The sequence below is a fragment of the Gobio gobio genome, assembly GCF_949357685.1.
Source record: "Gobio gobio genome assembly, chromosome: 9".
NCBI lineage: Eukaryota > Metazoa > Chordata > Actinopteri > Cypriniformes > Gobionidae > Gobio > Gobio gobio.
In genome coordinates this window covers 53,957,497-53,977,707 of record NC_137115.1, presented here as the reverse complement: position 1 = coordinate 53,977,707, position 20,211 = coordinate 53,957,497, and the positions used below count along the sequence as shown (strand labels likewise).

The following is a 20,211-nucleotide window of genomic DNA, read 5'->3' as shown; positions in this document are numbered from 1 at the left end:
AATAATTTAAGGATACACAGAGTACTGACCAACACGATCATCGTTTCTGAGAGAAATAGTGAAGGTGAATGCATATACGAACAAGTTCTCCGTTTAGGATGAGAGCAAATTCAACCCAAGAGCCGTTCGATGACGTGGATGATTACGTTACTGTTGATCATCTGTCAATCATCGTCTAAAGCCCGCCCTGACAATTGGTCCGAACAGTTTCTGTTCGGGCATAATTCCTCCTCTACGGAGCGAGTCCAGACCGAATTGCCCGAGCAAAAAAAATTGTGGGCGGGGCTAAATTCGGCTGGCATCCAGGCTAGCAAAGGGGGAGAGGGGACTCAAAATGTTTCTAAACTTAAACGCATTTTTTGTCCCGTTTGCTTTTGTATTGTTTTACTACTTACACATTTATTTTAAGCATATATCATTATAATATTTTCAATACTCAGCATGGTTTTTAGGGGGGGACAGCCCTCAGATTCCCCCCCGTGATTTACGCCCCTGTTGTCATGTGTGACTATTGTGCATCTAATATAATAATATGGTAAATGTGGCATCCTAATTATGAAAAAAAAAAAAACATACACATTTCTGGAAATGACCACCACAAAATCAGTACAAAAATAAATAATAATAAAAAGAATATATATATTCATGTATATAATTTTTTGTGAAAAATGTTTTCAATCCTGGTGGGATTGAGCTATGAAGAAGTGCAAGTTTACTAATACTAATAAATGCATTATTTTGCTTTGCAAGTCATTTTGTGATTCTGCATTTTCCTTATTCCCTTATTCCTTACATATAGGTCTTAAATTTAATTCATAATGGTCTTAAATTTGACTTGATGAAACCCTGTTAACACTCTCTCCTCTGGTGTTTATTTCCAGTCTGGTGATGCAGTGGAGATTTGTCGATCGCATCCAGAGACAGATGACGGCCTTCAAGGAGGTACAGACCCTCGTTCAGTCGGTTCGGGTCACTGCCGCCCACCGAGAGTTTCACTGACTCGTGTCTTGATGTTTTCTCTGCAGGGTTTCTATGAGCTGATCCCTCTGGACCTGATCAAGATCTTTGATGAGAACGAGCTGGAGGTGAGACGATCCGCTTTAGTCACTTTATTCATCTGAGCTCTCAAAAGCCTGACCAGGGTCTGTGTTCCTCAGCTGTTGATGTGCGGCTTGGGAGATGTGGACGTCAACGACTGGAGAGAAAACACGAAATATAAAAATGGCTACAACCCAAATCACCCCGCCATCGTCTGGTTCTGGAAGGTGAGTCTGTTAAGCAGCTTTATATGCAAACTGCCAGCTATTATCATCATCATAACACACTAGCGTAATATTTAGGGGCCAAGCACCGAAGGTTATTATTCCGCCATTAAAGTCTACGGCAGCCCATAGAACAGTTTGCGGGAAAGTTTGGCACACAGCTAGAGGTCTGGCCCAACATTAACCACACCAATTTTGGAGTCTCTAAAACAATCCCTCTAGCGCCACCACCTGTCCAAAGTTTCACTCATGTTTATTTTAATAACTTTTGAACCATAAGGGATAGAAACAAAAAAAATTCCTTCAATTCCTTGGCTCAATCCGATTCGATTGCATTCATTTTCCGTCATGAAAATTCTCCCGCCATTTTTAATTAACCGAAAAACCTACTTTTGCGAACTCCTCCTAGGCAGTTGCTCTACATTTCACAAAAATGTAACCAGGTCATCTTCAGACCATGCTGACAAAAAGTTATGGAATTCAAGTTGATTTCGTCAAATCGTTTTTGATAAACGCACAAACAAATTTTACGTAGCGGTTGCAAAAATACACTTAAGGCTATATCTCCGCAACGCTTTATCGTATTCAGACCAAACTTGGTATATGTCGTCACAAGCATGACCTGAGGCAACCTGCAGCGTTTCGGAGCAGCGCCATCTACTGGTCCGGAGATACGAAAAATGGCTATTTTTGCTAAAAGTGGTCTCGTTAGATTCAGGACATCATGCCGAGTCGTATGATATCCAATTTTACCATATCGGCCATTTTGGCTGTCGGCCATTTTGAATTATGTGCTTAAATGCTGTATTTTATGAACGCATGAACGGAATGTTACGAAACTTGGTTTGAGTCATCAACACAATGCCCTGAAGGAGCCTGAGAAGTTTCGAAACAGCGCCACCTAGTGGAGAATTCTTTCTTTTTTTCAAACGCTTATAACTTTGGGTGTAATTGACCTATTTTCATGGGATTAACTTTTTTGGTCTCCCGAATCCTTGCCGAGTTCAACTATACCAGACTTGCCAGGTTTCGGTGTATGGTTTGTGCAGCGATATAATTTAGCGCTTTAAAAAAAATCAGCTGATATCTTCGAAACCGCTATTCCGATCGAGACGAAACCAGCGTCAAAAGTTCGTAAACATAGGCCGATAGTCACGTAGGTGTGCCCAAATGTCAAAATATTGATTGTAAGGGGTAGTAAAATCCAAAGTCAGGTTTCAGTCATTTTTTACGTGTTTTTTCATATAAATGTCTATAACTCCAAAACGAAATGAGATATTTTCACCAAAATGGAGGGAGGGGAGGGGGGGGGGGGGCAATCCAACGCTCTCCATTGACTTTGTATTGCGTGAAGCGCCACCTTGTCATTTCGGACTTATAACAAAAAACAGGATAATGTCTAAAAGCGGATATGTGACAAAGTGTACAGCAAACAAGCTAAACAAACCCACAACCAAAAACCCAGAAATTTTTATGAGCTGTTGACCAAAAAAACGAGCATTTAAGGAGACAAAAGTGGATACAGGCCATTGAGACAGAGCGTGACATGTTATATTACACTGAGAAGTACACACACTAGAGGGGAACATAATCAGAGACAGGAAATATAATATATAACACTGACATTTGGATATTTGACTTAACAGTGACAAAATGTTTACTGCACACATAGGCATACTGAGGTATACTGAGTGTCAGGATCCCAACATGTACCCATTCTTCTGCTGAAGCGTCACGTTTTACTGACTTTATCCACTTTTGTCTCCTTAAACTCTCGTTTTTTTGGGTTGACAGCTTATAAAACCTTATTTCTGTGTTTTTTAGCATGTTTGCTGTACACTTTGTCACATAGCAGCTTTTAGACATTGTTCTGTTTTTTGTTATATGTCTGAAATGACAAGGATGCAGCCTCACGCAATGCAAAGTCAATGGAGAGCGTTGGTTAGAGGTCTTCACGGGTCCAAAAATTCATACCCGAACCCGATGAGACCCGTAATGTGCTTAACGGAACCGACCCGGACCCGTCTATTATTTCAAAAGCTGGACCCGGACCCGTGCAGATCCGAGAAATGGCAAAATCGTAGTACCCGGAACCGACCTGGACCCGTCTATTATTTAAAAGCTGGAACCGAACCCGGCGCGAAGACACAGACCCGACTGGACCCGATTGTCACATATTCCACAATAACTGATATTAACAAGTCAATAAACAAGTTATGAAAAATATAACTTTTTGTCTTACCTAGCCGTCGTCTCCCTTCCTTGTAACGTTAAGTTACTTGTGATGCATTACATCCTTGCCAAAAAGTTAAATCCATGTTATTCCTCTCTTGTTATTCCAAGCATGCTTAATTCACTCATCATTTCAGCTTTAAAAGTCCACTTTATGTCACGGTGACGGATGACAAATGCGTCTTTGCAGATTTGCATTTCGACTCGAGTTAACTCGCATAATAACTTTGACTGTTTGCCTTTTTGAACTATAATAACGATTGCTCGTTCGGTGGCCGCTGACGTCCGCATTATTTATTTGCTATAATCTCTGTGAGCGAGCCTGACCACCAAAACTTTAAGAAATAAGACGGTTCATTCATATTATTATTAAAGTCAATCACAGCGGAAGCTCGGGTTGCAATAGAAACATGACACGAGCTTGAGACTGCACATGCGCGGTGGCTGGAGCAACCTGAAATATGAGCTTTTTTACGCAATTTGAGCATCATAGAAAACATTTGTGACAGTTCACCTGAGATTTTGTTGCTGATTTTAAATATATTATTTAAATATAAGTTCAAATCAACTTTAACAGTGCGTCACACGTAGACAGCACTTACTTTTTTCTCATGTTTGTCCACAATAGCCAATGCATGAAGGATGCCCGGACAGAAGAGGTGCCCGTGGGTTTAACTTCTTTATATTCGTTGTTTTTTTTAGCTTTTTTCGCACATCACTCATGAAGGTAACCATTATTAATACCGTGCGCTTGCAGAGAGAGCGAGAGAGAGAGAGATCGCTCGTGTTTTTCTTCTTTCTTTTTTTTAAACCTTATTTCCCGGCTCACACTTTTCTTATCCTAATTTTACAGTTGCAAGTAAAAAAAAACACACAAGAAGCAGTGCTGACTGACTCTGATCACGGGCAGGTGTTCTCCGAGTCCGGATCGACTCCGGTATTACACACAATGTTAAACAGACCCGGGACCCATAGTAATAGATCGGGACCCGACCCGGACCCGGCTGATCATTTAAAATATAGACCCCAACCCGTACGGGACCCGGTCTCTATTGCTGCTTGCAGCTATATTTTATTAGTGTATCTGTACTTTTACTCAAGTACTTGATTTGTGTACTCATTGTTTATGGGGTTTCAGGCGGTGCTGCTGATGGATGCAGAAAAGCGGATCCGTTTGCTGCAGTTTGTGACGGGCACGTCCCGCCTACCAATGAACGGCTTTGCTGAGCTCTACGGTAAGCCACGCCCACATCTCACGATGCTCATTAATATTGATTTCCGTGCTTCAATGTGTGAAATATTTCTTCTGATTGATCAGGATCCAACGGGCCGCAGTTGTTCACCATCGAGCAGTGGGGGACGCGGGACAAACTGCCCCGAGCACACACCTGGTGAGAGACCCGTCTGTCTGCACATCTGTCTGTCTGTCACTTTCAAATCATTCATGGGTTATTCTGTGTCTCTCGAACAGCTTCAACCGGCTGGATCTCCCTCCGTACGAGACGTTCGAAGAGCTCCGTGAGAAGCTGCACATGGCCATAGAGAACGCTCAGGGCTTTGATGGAGTGGATTAGTTCCCGAATCCCACCACAGGAGCGCGACCGAAACGACAGCATCACGACTGTCGGGTGTAAAGCGGGCGGCACGCGTGTGTGTGTGTGTGTGTGTGTGCGGCTCTACGGGAAAGAAGGACGACCAGCAAGACGATCTGGCGAACACTGGTGTTATAAACGCTAAAGATCCCGACACACTCCATCACTAATCTGTATGTTTATGATGTTTACAACATATCGTTTTGTAATGTACCTCTGCATACAGCTGTATGTTTCTACGTACAATATTTCTAAATATCTATAGATTTTGATCATATCTATGCATTTGGGCATACTTAAGGAATCGTATATATCTTATATAAGCTTTTAAAGGTGCACTATGTAACATTTTTGCTGTGAAATATCCAAAAACCACTAGGCCAGTGTTATTTTGTTCAGTCGAGTACTTACAATATCCCAAATGTTCCCAACTGTTTGTAAATCGTGAGATGCTATTTTAACCGAGGAACCGGGACGTGTGAGGGCGTGGCCTGTCGATGACATCATATCCGCGTTCCCCTCGGTTTCCGGTTTTATTCGTCCCAAGTTTCTGCGCTCAAACGTGCCGTCATCAAACCACGCCTTTGTTTTGAACTGGCGACCTCTAGCGGATGGAAAAGTTACATAGTGCACCTTTAAGTCACGCATTATAAATGTGAATATTTCCCAAAATACACAATTTTTTCGTTTGAATGTTTGTAAAAAATCCAAACGTATCGCCAGAGCAAATACAAATATCTCAGACTCTAAATATTTGCTCTTAATCATGATCTTTTCCCACTTTGACTTTGTTTACATGGTTTTTTGTTTACAGACCCCCCCCACTTTTTGAAAACCATGATTATTAAATTCACTTTTTGTACTGCTTTTGATGGTCGAAGCACTTTTCTAAAAACAAGAGTTTCCAGTCTTACTGTATATAGATCACCTCAGTCATGTGATTTTGTGACGAATCATTGCTTTATATCATTTACTAAATGTTTACAGCATAAATATTGCTTAAAGTAAGCACGTTTGGTCTCACAGGAAGCGCGACGGACTGTTAAAAAGCTTTGCCTTCGTTTGTAATATGAACTATTTGATTCTGTGAACTTTAAACGGAGAAACACTTTTATCGTCTGTACTGTTGTATGATTAGACGCTACTATATGAACGTCCACTGCATTTCTACAGCGCTTTATGAGAGGAAGGGTTTTCTATCAAAGCAAAAGTGTCTTTCATTTTAATGTAAATTGTGCTTGTTTCGATTGTCACGCCGATCTTTATGGCTGCATATTTTTGGACAATTAATAAAATGAAAACGACTCTTTCCATGTGATGTCTTCATTGAGGTTTGTGGCGTCTTTGTTTGCAATACACACTAGTGTTTGTAAAGCATAGGGATGCACTGAAATGAAAATTTTGGCCAATATTTCTTTATATTTGAAAGCCGATAACCAATATATTGGTCGATAAATCTACATTTTTATGTATTTTTTTGAGAGCCTGATTACAAAAACAAAAGTCTCAGCATTAAAAGCCATGTCCCAAACACACAATTATGATGTTCTCATTATAATTGTATGTAGTCTATATGACAGACTTAACCGTATTTTCCTTTTTTGAAGTGATTTCAATCATATTTCAAGCAATTCAAAAACCATCATGTTGAACAGTCGCATCTGAAGTGTCTCAGCTGAAGGAAATTATTATTTCTGAATTTTTATACATTATATATTAAATTTTTATACATTGGCTTTAATATATCGGCCACATAACAATAACATTAAAAATGAACATATATCAGCCGATAACGATATGATGGCCGATATATTGTGCATCTCTAATATAAATAATTGTCATAATTGCTTTAAAGCAACTTTTACAGGAAATGCCCTCAGTGAGTGACCGAGGGTAAATGTGGCACGGACAAAAATCCTAAAGCTGTTGAAGCCCATCTTCTTTTGGAAGGTACATATTTAAATAATTAAAGCTGCAAGCAGAGATGGTCTCAGAAAAAGAGTGGATAGTGAGCGACATGCATTTAGGTCATTTTGATGTGCCACTCTTCCTTCTGCCAGCAGGTCATGCTTTGCCTATAACTGAATACTGTCATGTAGATGTCTTCTGTTTTGAAGTCCATAAAAGTGCATCTATCCATCATAAAAGTGCATCTATCATCATAAAAGTGCATCTATTCATCATAAAAGTGCATCTATCATCATAAAAGTGCATCAGTCCATCATAAAAGTGCATCTATTCATCATAAAAGAGCATCTATCCATCATAAAAGTGCATCTATCATCATAAAAGAGCATCTATCATCATAAAAGTGCATCTATCCATCATAAAAGTGCATCTATTCATCATAAAAGAGCATCTATTCATCATAAAAGAGCATCTATCATCATAAAAGTGCATCTATCCATCATAAAAGTGCATCTATCATCATAAAAGTGCATCTATTCATCATAAAAGAGCATCTATTCATCATAAAAGAGCATCTATCATCATAAAAGTGCATCTATCATCATAAAAGTGCATCTATCATCATAAAAGTGCATCTATCATCATAAAAGTGCATCTATCCATCATAAAAGTGCATCTATCATCATAAAAGTGCATCTATCATCATAAAAGTGCATCTATCATCATAAAAGTGCATCTATTCATCATAAAAGTGCATCTATCATCATAAAAGTGCATCTATCCATCATAAAAGTGCATCCATTCATCATAAAAGTGCATCTATCATCATAAAAGTGCATCTATCCATCATAAAAGTGCATCTATCATCATAAAAGTGCATCTATTCATCATAAAAGTGCATCTATCCATCATAAAAGTGCATCTATCCATCATAAAAGTGCATCTATCATCATAAAAGTGCATCTATCATCATAAAAGTGCATCTATTCATCATAAAAGTGCATCTATCATCATAAAAGTGCATCTATCCATCATAAAAGTGCATCTATTCATCATAAAAGAGCATCTATCCATCATAAAAGTGCATCTATCCATCATAAAAGTGCATCTATTCATCATAAAAGAGCATCTATCATCATAAAAGTGCATCTATCATCATAAAAGTGCATCTATCCATCATAAAAGTGCATCTATCCATCATAAAAGTGCATCTATTCATCATAAAAGAGCATCTATCATCATAAAAGTGCATCTATCCATCATAAAAGTGCATCTATCATCATAAAAGTGCATCTATTCATCATAAAAGAGCATCTATCCATCATAAAAGAGCATCTATCATCATAAAAGTGCATCTATCATCATAAAAGTGCATCTATCATCATAAAAGTGCATCTATCCATCATAAAAGTGCATCTGTCCATCATAAAAGTGCATCTATCATCATAAAAGTGCATCTATCCATCATAAAAGTGCATCTATCCATCATAAAAGTGCATCTGTCCATCATAAAAGTGCATCTAGCCATCATAAAAGTGCATCTATCCATCATAAAAGTGCATCTGTCCATCATAAAAGTGCATCTATCCATCATAAAAGTGCATCTATCCATCATAAAAGTGCATCTGTCCATCATAAAAGTGCATCTAGCCATCATAAAAGTGCATCTATCCATCATAAAAGTGCATCTGTCCATCATAAAAGTGCATCTGTCCATCATAAAAGTGCATCTATCATCATAAAAGTGCATCTATCCATCATAAAAGTGCATCTATCCATCATAAAAGTGCATCTGTCCATCATAAAAGTGCATCTAGCCATCATAAAAGTGCATCTGTCCATCATAAAAGTGCATCTGTCCATCATAAAAGTGCATCTATCATCATAAAAGTGCATCTATCCATCATAAAAGTGCATCTATCCATCATAAAAGTGCATCTGTCCATCATAAAAGTGCATCTGTCCATCATAAAAGTGCATCTATCCATCATAAAAGTGCATCTATCCATCATAAAAGTGCATCTGTCCATCATAAAAGTGCATCTAGCCATCATAAAAGTGCATCTATCCATCATAAAAGTGCATCTGTCCATCATAAAAGTGCATCTGTCCATCATAAAAGTGCATCTAGCCATCATAAAAGTGCATCTATCCATCATAAAAGTGCATCTGTCCATCATAAAAGTGCATCTGTCCATCATAAAAGTGCATCTATCCATCATAAAAGTGCATCTGTCCATCATAAAAGTGCATCTGTCCATCATACAAGTGCATCTATCCATCATAAAAGTGCATCTATTCATCATAAAAGTGTATCTATCCTTCATAAAAGTGCATCTATCCATCATAAAAGTGCATCTATCCATCATAAAAGTGCATCTATCCATCATAAAAGTCCATCTGTCCATCATAAAAGTGCATCTATCCATCATAAAAGTGCATCTGTCCATCATAAAAGTGCATCTATCCATCATAAAAGTGCATCAGTCCATCATAAAAGTGCATCTATCCATCATAAAAGTGCATCTATCATCATAAAAGTGCATCTATTCATCATAAAAGTGTATCTATCCTTCATAAAAGTGCATCTATCCATCATAAAAGTGCATCTGTCCATCATAAAAGTGCATCTATCCATCATAAAAGTGCATCTGTCCATCATAAAAGTGCATCTGTCCATCATACAAGTGCATCTATCCATCATAAAAGTGCATCTATTCATCATAAAAGTGTATCTATCCTTCATAAAAGTGCATCTATCCATCATAAAAGTGCATCTATCCATCATAAAAGTGCATCTATCCATCATAAAAGTCCATCTGTCCATCATAAAAGTGCATCTATCCATCATAAAAGTGCATCTGTCCATCATAAAAGTGCATCTATCCATCATAAAAGTGCATCTATCCATCATAAAAGTGCATCTGTCCATCATAAAAGTGCATCTATCCATCATAAAAGTGCATCCACAGGACTCCAAAAAAAAGTTTGGGGCAAATCATGCAACACTATGGATGCCAACTACCGTAATAGATGCACTTTTATGATGATAGATGCACTTTTATGATGCATGGATGCACTTTTATGATGGATAGATGCACTTTTATGATGCATGGATGCACTTTTATGATGGATAGATGCACTTTTATGATGGATAGATGCACTTTTATGATGATAGATGCACTTTTATGATGATAGATGCACTTTTATGATGATAGATGCACTTTTATGATGATAGATGCACTTTTATGATGATAGATGCACTTTTATGATGGATAGATGCACTTTTATGATGGATAGATGCACTTTTATGATGATAGATGCACTTTTATGATGATAGATGCGCTTTTATGATGGATAGATGCACTTTTATGATGCATGGATGCACTTTTATGATGGATAGATGCACTTTTATGATGGATAGATGCACTTTTATAATGGATAGATGCACTTTTATGATGGATAGATGCACTTTTATGATGATAGATGCACTTTTATGATGGATAGATGCACTTTTATGATGCTAGATGCACTTTTATGATGGATAGATGCACTTTTATGATGATAGATGCACTTTTATGATGGCTAGATGCACTTTTATGATGATAGATGCACTTTTATGATGGCTAGATGCACTTTTATGATGATAGATGCACTTTTATGATGGATAGATGCACTTTTATGATGATAGATGCACTTTTATGGACTTCAAAACAGAAACAGCCATTCACTGCCATTAGAAAAGAATGTCATATACACTTGAGGGTGAGTAAATCATGGGCTAATTTTCATTTTTGGGTGAACTATCCCTTTAATTGAAATTTTGTAGGTGGCGCCATCCAGCCATTTTGCCACGGCTAATTCTGAAACCCATATCAGATGTAAATGTTCTCCACTACGGACGCGTGTGCAAAGTTTCATGAGTTTTCGAGCATGTTTAGGCCCTCAAACATGCGATTAAAGGATTAGTTCACTTTCAAATAAACTTTTGCTTATAATTTACTCACCCCCTTGTCATCCAAGATATCCATGTCTTTCTGTCTTCAGTCGAAAAGAAATGAAGATTTTTGATGAGAAGATTTCAGGATATTTCTCCATATAATGGAAGTCAATAGACCCCAAACGGTTCAAGGTCCAAATGAGAGGTTCAGTACAGCTTCAAAAGGGCTTTAAACCACATCAAACGGTACCAGACGATCTTTCTGACCTTTTCAACGTAATTGTGTTTTACGTGACGTCACGAGCGCGCATCACTGAACAGAGCAAGGCGAGCATTTGTGCTTATAAAACTTAAACTTTATTTTTTTTAAAAATGACCGATGGTTTCGCTAGATAAGACCCTTATTGATCGTCTGGTACCGTTTGAAAAGTGCATCTGTCCATCATAAAAGTGCATCTAGCCATCATAAAAGTGCATCTATCCATCATAAAAGTGCATCTGTCCATCATAAAAGTGCATCTGTCCATCATAAAAGTGCATCTATCCATCATAAAAGTGCATCTGTCCATCATAAAAGTGCATCTGTCCATCATACAAGTGCATCTATCCATCATAAAAGTGCATCTATTCATCATAAAAGTGTATCTATCCTTCATAAAAGTGCATCTATCCATCATAAAAGTGCATCTATCCATCATAAAAGTGCATCTATCCATCATAAAAGTCCATCTGTCCATCATAAAAGTGCATCTATCCATCATAAAAGTGCATCTGTCCATCATAAAAGTGCATCTATCCATCATAAAAGTGCATCTATCCATCATAAAAGTGCATCTATCCATCATAAAAGTGCATCTGTCCATCATAAAAGTGCATCTATCCATCATAAAAGTGCATCCACAGGACTCCAAAAAAAAGTTTGGGGCAAATCATGCAACACTATGGATGCCAACTACCGTAATAGATGCACTTTTATGATGATAGATGCACTTTTATGATGCATGGATGCACTTTTATGATGGATAGATGCACTTTTATGATGCATGGATGCACTTTTATGATGGATAGATGCACTTTTATGATGGATAGATGCACTTTTATGATGCATGGATGCACTTTTATGATGATAGATGCACTTTTATGATGATAGATGCACTTTTATGATGATAGATGCACTTTTATGATGATAGATGCACTTTTATGATGGATAGATGCACTTTTATGATGGATAGATGCACTTTTATGATGATAGATGCACTTTTATGATGATAGATGCGCTTTTATGATGGATAGATGCACTTTTATGATGCATGGATGCACTTTTATGATGGATAGATGCACTTTTATGATGGATAGATGCACTTTTATAATGGATAGATGCACTTTTATGATGGATAGATGCACTTTTATGATGATAGATGCACTTTTATGATGGATAGATGCACTTTTATGATGCTAGATGCACTTTTATGATGGATAGATGCACTTTTATGATGATAGATGCACTTTTATGATGGATAGATGCACTTTTATGATGCATGGATGCACTTTTATGATGGATAGATGCACTTTTATGATGATAGATGCACTTTTATGATGGCTAGATGCACTTTTATGATGATAGATGCACTTTTATGATGGATAGATGCACTTTTATGATGGATAGATGCACTTTTTTATGATGGATAGATGCACTTTTATGATGGATAGATGCACTTTTATGATGGATAGATGCACTTTTATGGACTTCAAAACAGAAACAGCCATTCACTGCCATTAGAAAAGAATGTCATATACACTTGAGGGTGAGTAAATCATGGGCTAATTTTCATTTTTGGGTGAACTATCCCTTTAATTGAAATTTTGTAGGTGGCGCCATCCAGCCATTTTGCCACGGCTAATTCTGAAACCCATATCAGATGTAAATGTTCTCCACTACGGACGCGTGTGCAAAATTTCATGAGTTTTCGAGCATGTTTAGGCCCTCAAACATGCGATTAAAGGATTAGTTCACTTTCAAATAAACTTTTGCTTATAATTTACTCACCCCCTTGTCATCCAAGATATCCATGTCTTTCTGTCTTCAGTCGAAAAGAAATGAAGATTTTTGATGAGAAGATTTCAGGATATTTCTCCATATAATGGAAGTCAATAGACCCCAAACGGTTCAAGGTCCAAATGAGAGGTTCAGTACAGCTTCAAAAGGGCTTTAAACCACATCAAACGGTACCAGACGATCTTTCTGACCTTTTCAACGTAATTGTGTTTTACGTGACGTCACGAGCGCGCATCACTGAACAGAGCAAGGCGAGCATTTGTGCTTATAAAACTTAAACTTTATTTTTTTTTAAAATGACCAATCGTTTCGCTAGATAAGACCCTTATTGATCGTCTGGTACCGTTTGATGTGGTTTAAAGCCCTTTTGAAGCTGTACTGAACCTCTCATTTGGACCTTGAACCGTTTGGGGTCTATTGACTTCCATTATATGGAGAAATATCCTGAAATATTTTTATCAAAAATCTTCATTTCTTTTCGACTGAAGACAGAAAGACATGGATATCTTGGATGACAAGGGGGTGAGTAAATTATAAGCAAAAGTTTATTTGAACGTGAACTAATCCTTTAATTTCGAGAACAATAATAACAGACTGAGCAATTCCAATAGGGTCCTCACACCATCGGTGCTCGTGCCTAATAATGGTATTAAATAACATATTTATTTATATTTAATTATGTTTTACTTATTTAAAAACATTATTGACATAAATATCACTTAAAACATGTTCTTAATGATGAATATAATGATATACCTGTAGTTCTCTAAAGGTCCACTAGGCGGCTGTAACAGCGCAGGTCAAGACGACGCGTCACTGCTGCTTTCCACCATAAGGGGGCGCAATATCGCTTTTACAACGTTTACATTCTACGTTCTAGTTTAGTCTCTCTCTCTCTCTCTCTCGCTCTCTTTCTCTTATACTTAAGTCTGCATTAAATAATAGCGTTAAATACATTAAATTGTATATTAAAATATAGTGATGCAGTGTGTGTGTGTGTGTGTGTGTGTCACAACAGCAGCGAGTGACAATGCTTTCTCTTCTCTCCCCCATCCCCCTCAGAGGTCAGCTGACAGGTCACACACCCTTTCATTCACCCTCTCGGACCCTGCTTGGGTCAGAGGGGCGTGGCTTTCCGCCGAGGGGGCGGGGGGATGTGGGAAAGTGGCAGCACCCCTGTCCAATGAGAGAGGTCTTAGAATACGTGCCGGATCTTCTTTCGCTCTGTGGTGGGAATCACACATCGATTTGATCCCTTATTGATCAGATCTCATGCATTAGCATATTAGCAGTTGCTGTTTGCAAAATGAAAAGGAATAAATGAGATGCGTGCTTGTTACTTCATAATAGATACAGAGAATAGACTCTGTTCATCAGATGGAACAACATTGACACAGCAAACTCAACAAATATTTGTGCTTTATTTATTGTCACACTTTATTTATTGCATGTGACCAAGATTTTTTTTAATGCAGCTATTTTTATTTTTTATTTGATCGATTTATTTTACTGATTTCATATATATATATATATATATATATATATATATATATATATATATATATATATATATATATATATATATATTCAGTAAAATAAATATACTTTTACGATAACATTGAGCTGCAAAAAAACTTTATATTAATACTATTATATATTTATATATATATCACAATATTTTATGTTTTTATTGTGATTTTTCTATTATTATTATTATTATTACATATAGATTTATTTGATTAATATTGTTATTATTTATAATTACTACATATTTTTATTTAGATTATACGTCAATTTATAGTACAATTACATAGGTGTAGTTGACATGAAATAATTTTAGAAAATAATAATTAATATATAAACAAGACCAGATCTAAACAAGTATTTTGCTCTTGTTTTGGACTCATGTGTGCTGTTTTATGAGCTCATAATAACTGAAAGACTAAATGAAATAGGCCCGTTTTTCCCTGTTATAAATTAATTTATCCCAAAAAAAAAACTCAGGACCATTTAAAATGAACTTAATGGTAAATTACAGGACACAGAAGATCCAGCGGAAAAGTGATCTTAGAAATCACACACTTTAGATTAGGGTCCAAGTCTCACTATTAACAAGACTTTTGCCTTCTCATTACTGCTTAGTAATAGTTAGTTGTTAAGTTTAGATTAAGAGATGTAGAATATGAGCATGCATTAATATGTGCTTCATAAGTACTAATAATGTCCAATAATATGCATGATGATAAGCGTTGAGAATTAAACCCTAAACTAAAGTGTTACCCTTCATTTGTCCAGCAGTGCCTGTGTTTGCTGACTGTGGGAAACTCAACTCAGGCTCTTTTCTCCTGATGTTCTCTAAACCGAGTCATTGTCCTTCCTGACCTTTAGCCCGAGCCGAAGTATTGTCCGGCCGGTCGAGGGTCCGGAGGGAGAGATGGAGAGGGTTCAGAGGAGGGGAACGGGTCACACTTCTGCCCCGCTCAAACAGGCCGGGCCGCAGAGCAGATCAATATTCCTCTTCAGTCTGCAGCTGTCGCTCAGCTCATCGATACCGGCTGATCGGGATCTGTTTTATCAGCTGTGTGTGTGTGTGTGTGTGTGTGAGAGAGAGAGAGCTGTTAACACTCGTCCAGTCAGCTCACGTCACATGAGTCAGTCTGACCAACAGCACACACACACACACACACACACACTGTCTATGGAACAACCTCAGCATATGAAAGACCGGGGCTAGTTGTCACAGACACAAATGCTTTGTTTTCTTAATAATTACTTTTTCTTAAGTGTGATATTAACATATATATCCCGGTATTTATAATAATCATGTAATACTATATAAAATATACCCACATCGTATTATATTGTTAAATCACAGTTTTAAAAAACAACCCCACCCCATAATCCCCCCTCCACCAAACTTTACACTTGGCACAATGCAGTCAAGCAAGTCCCGTTCTCCTGGCAACCGCCAAACGCATAAAAAGTGTTCAAATACTCTTCTAGGCCACTGCAGACCACACACAGTAAACAATAAACACAAAATAACAAATATAAATAATGATGAATAGGACAAAATGCTTTTTTCGCTCTCAGGAGCTCAGAGAACTCAAGCGTGGTGCCGTGATCGGTGGGCCACCTGTGCAATAAGTCCAAATATTATCCTAAATATTCCACGCTCAGCTGTTTGTGGTGTTATAACAAAGTGGAAGCGATTGGGAACAACAGCAACTCTTCACAGAGCGGGGTCAGCGCATGCTGAGGGTCACAGAAGTCGCCAACTTTCCTCAGAGTCAAGAGCTCCAGACCTCCAAACTCCTGTGGCCTTCAGATGAGCTCAAGATCAGTGTGTGGAGCTTCATGGAATGGGTTTCCATGGTCGAGCAGCTCATCCAAGCCTTACATCACCAAGAGCAATGCAAAGCGTGGGATGCAGTGGGGTAAAGCGCGCCACCACTGGACTCTAGAGCAGTGGAGACGTGTTCTCTGGAGTGACCAATCACGCTTCTCTGTCTGACAATCCCATGGACGAGTCTGGGTTTGGCGGTTGCCAGGAGAACGGGACTTGCCTGACTGCATTGTGCCAAGTGTAAAGTTTGGTGGAGGGGGCATTATGGGGTGGGGTTGTTTTTGAGGGGTTAGTTCCAGTGAAAGGAACTCTTAATGCTTCACCAAGACATTTTGGACAATTTCATGCTCCCAACTTTGTGTGAACAGTTTGGGGACGGCCCCTTCCTGTCCCAGCATGACTGACCAGTGCACAAAGCGTCTCCATAAAGACATGATGAGCGAGTTTGGTGTGGAGGAACTCGAGTCCTAATCTCAACCCGATTGAACAGCTTTGGGATGAATTAGAGTGAAGACTGAGAGCCAGGCCTTCTCGTCCAACATCTCACAAATGCACTTCTAGAAGATTCCCCATAAACACACTCCTAAACCTTGAGGAAAGCCGTCCCAGAAGAGCTGAAGCTGTTAGAGATGCAAAGGGTGGGCGACTCCATATTAAACCCTACGGATTAAGAATGGGATGGCATTAAAGTTCATGTGAATGTAAAGGCAGGCGTCCCAAATCTTTTGGCAATATTGTGTATATCGGCTCCAAGAAAAAGTATGTGAACCGCTTGCAGAATCTGTGAAAATGTGAATAATTTTAACAAAATAAGAGGAATCATACAAAATGCATGTTATTTTCTATTTAGTGCTGTCCGGAATAAGATATTTTACATAAAATATGTTTACAAGACAAAATCCCTGATGATCCAAGGCTGTGTGTGTGTGTGTGTGTGTGTGTGTGTGTGTGTGTGTGTGTGTGTGTGTGTGTGTGTGTGTGTGTGTGTGTGTGTGTGTGTTCCCTGATGATCCACGGCTGTGTGTGTGTTTTGTGATGGTTGTTCTTGCGCACAAAAACTATTGCCGTCGCATCGTAAAATTATTGTAGAGTCACTGTGGTGAGATGGACTTTGTAACGACGTTTTAAGTGCCTTTTATGGGTCTTGTGAGTGTAAATGTACTGAATGCCAATGGAGGCCTATCTGAAGCCTTTCTCAGCATCAGATTTACACTAAAATATCTTCATTTGTGTTCCGAATATGAACGGAGGTCTGACGGGTGTCGAACGACATGAGGGTGAGGAATTAATGACAGAATTTTCATTTTTGGCTGAACTAACCCTTTAATGCATCGTGTGTCCTTCTGGAGCTTCAGTGAATGTTTAACTTTTCTAATAGTTGTGTTTGAGTCCCTCAATCGTCCTCAGATCTCAGAATTTTGACAATTGACAGACTATTGTGCATGTGATGACTTATACAATGAAATGACGCTGATACGTTTTGGAGCGAACAACCATTAGACTGAGAATCAAACAATCAGTTTAGATCAACAAGATCTATTCACTTGGAAACTGTGCTAAATGTAGGCTACCTGTACTTAATCATTTGCAAAGATGTACTGAGACATTGAAATATGTACTTAGACATTTGCAATTTGATGAAATGAATGAGAAATTAAATTCTGTTGTGAACAATTGCCAAGCGGTTTGGAGATTTGTCCATGTTGTTCTGAGAATGTAATTTCTGTTTCAAGAAATTAGCCAAACCAATGGAGAAAGGGTTCATAAACTTTTGAATGGGTCAATACTACAAAGTTGGGTTGAAAATGGAGTAACCCAGCAATTGGGTTGTTTTAACCCAGTGAAATGCTCCTCACAACCATTCACAGTCTGAGCTGATGAATCGGGACATGGTCATCCTGGAATATGGCCATGGTTTTCTTCATGGATGTTGAAAAGCTACACACTCCATCAGTTAGGGTTGGAAGTAGTGTTGCCAAACATATAACATGCTAGAAACACAACAATCACTGCAATAATCATCCAATCATTTGCCAATTTAAATCCAAACAGCACCTTTTTTTGCCTGGCCAGTGTATATATGAAGTTTATGTAGGTATATAGGAAAGATCTCATGCACTAAAATCTCCAAACATTTATGAATAATAATCTTGGCTTAATATTAATGTGTATTACTGTAAACATTGCAAGCAACACAATATATATAAGAAGAGGTAAATCTGCTCATGGATATCAAATGTCTGAACATCTGTTTTCAGAAGCGGGATCGTCACGCTGCTCCACGTGGAGTGCTGAAAATCTGTAGTCATCCGCAGGCGGAGGAATCTCACTGTCGCGCTGATGAGCCGCCTCACGCAGCGCGCTCAGGTGTCCGTCCGCGGAAGTAGTGCGCGCAGCGGTCAGCAGCATCGCGCGCTCGGTTCAGTCAGATAGTGTGGAGCTCGAGTCCGCAACCCACGGGCTCAGGCATGCTCGGACTAACAGAGTAAATGGCGTCTTTTAAAACGGATTTATACCCGCGTCTGCTGCTTTTTGCAGTGTTTCTGCCCATCTCAGGTAAAAACCGTTTATTTCATATCATTTGCAGGCATTATTTAAACAGGAATTAGTTCAACCGAGATGTCAAGATGTCTCAAAATATGCAGGATGATGAAAGCCTCAACTTTTATGTAGAAGACATTATTTAAACGTGTTTTGAATGAGATATATTCATAAGTTTTCATAAATGAGAGATTTCTAAATTAAGCGCGCGGAACACAATGTGACAAACTTCAGAGCAGAGATCATGCAAAATGTGTTAAACTTTCTCATTCTTCTTATAACAATGTATCATTAAACATTCACGTGTTCTTGAACTTTTTTTAAAAAATATTCATAAACATTCATGCATTATAGCATGCATGACAAAGTGCTCAATGCACATTCAAATAGTTGGTAATATCATGAAACTTCATGCATATTCAAAGGATGTTTATGATATGATAAGCATGTAATATATGTGCGTTAATGCACTGTCACGTGATCAATAAGTTATGTTTTTCATTGCTTTAACTTTTTAAAGTCTTGTTTAATGTAATTTAAGTTGAAATGACTTAAACATCCGATTGTACTTAAAAATTTAAGGCAGCAACTTCATTTTTTATAGCCTAATACTATGCATGACATGAGTATTTATAAAGGAAAATGTCATGCTTTTTCACATTTGTATCAACTTGGATGCAATATAACTGCTGATGTCTTGAGCGTTTATAATATTTGCATCATGTTTTATACACTCTAAAAAAGGCCAAAGATTAGCCAAAATTCAGAAGATGAAGCATTAAAAATAGTGGCGGCATTAAATATATAATACAATAACTTTGGCGATATTAACTTTAAAGTACACTCTACAAAATGATGGGTTAAAAACAACCCAAGTTGGTTTGAAAATGGACTAACCCAGCAATTGGGTTGTTTTAAGCAAACATTTAACCCAACTGGGTTAAAACAACCCCATTTGCTGGTTAAGTCCATTTTCAAACCAACTTGGGTTGTTTTTAACCCAGTTAATCATCACCCAATTTGTTTCATCTTCTGAATTTTGGCAATCTTAGTTTTTCAAGCTCTTTATAATATTTGCATCATGTTTTATACACTCTAAAAAATGATGGGGTAAAAACAACCCAAGTTGGGTTGAAAATGGACTTACCCAGCGATTGGGTTGTTTTAAGCAAACATTTAACCCAACCACTGGGTTAAAACAACCCAATTGCTGGGTAAGTCCATTTTCAAACCAACTCGCATTTTTTAGAGTGTACTTTAAAGTTATTGTATTATATATTTAATGCCGCCACTATTTTTTATGCTTCATCTGTTGAATTTTGGCTAATCTTACT

At 38.0% G+C, this 20,211-nt stretch overlaps 3 protein-coding genes across 5 annotated transcripts in view; all 3 read left to right on the top strand.

Moving 5' to 3' along the window:
• The window catches only part of nedd4a (NEDD4 E3 ubiquitin protein ligase a), a 77,381-nt gene extending 70,970 nt beyond the window's left edge, over positions 1-6,411 (top strand). For all 3 annotated transcript variants that reach the window (XM_079825798.1, XM_079825797.1, XM_079825799.1), the window contains 6 exons: positions 882-942; positions 1,026-1,085; positions 1,158-1,265; positions 4,633-4,729; positions 4,813-4,885; positions 4,966-6,411. In XM_079825798.1, the coding sequence (XP_079681924.1) occupies positions 882-942; positions 1,026-1,085; positions 1,158-1,265; positions 4,633-4,729; positions 4,813-4,885; positions 4,966-5,068 (502 nt within the window). In that variant the 3' untranslated portion in view covers positions 5,069-6,411. The remainder of the gene's footprint in view (positions 1-881; positions 943-1,025; positions 1,086-1,157; positions 1,266-4,632; positions 4,730-4,812; positions 4,886-4,965) is intronic.
• Positions 1-20,211, top strand: part of ss18l2 (ss18, like 2) — a 692,656-nt gene that overhangs the window by 321,992 nt on the left and 350,453 nt on the right. The gene's annotated exons all lie outside the window — the stretch shown is intronic.
• The window catches only part of prtga (protogenin homolog a (Gallus gallus)), a gene marked incomplete at both ends in the record, with an annotated part of 66,945 nt that continues 65,559 nt past the window's right edge, over positions 18,826-20,211 (top strand). The window contains one exon of the mRNA XM_079826176.1: positions 18,826-18,892. Coding sequence (XP_079682302.1) covers positions 18,826-18,892 — 67 coding nt within the window. The remainder of the gene's footprint in view (positions 18,893-20,211) is intronic.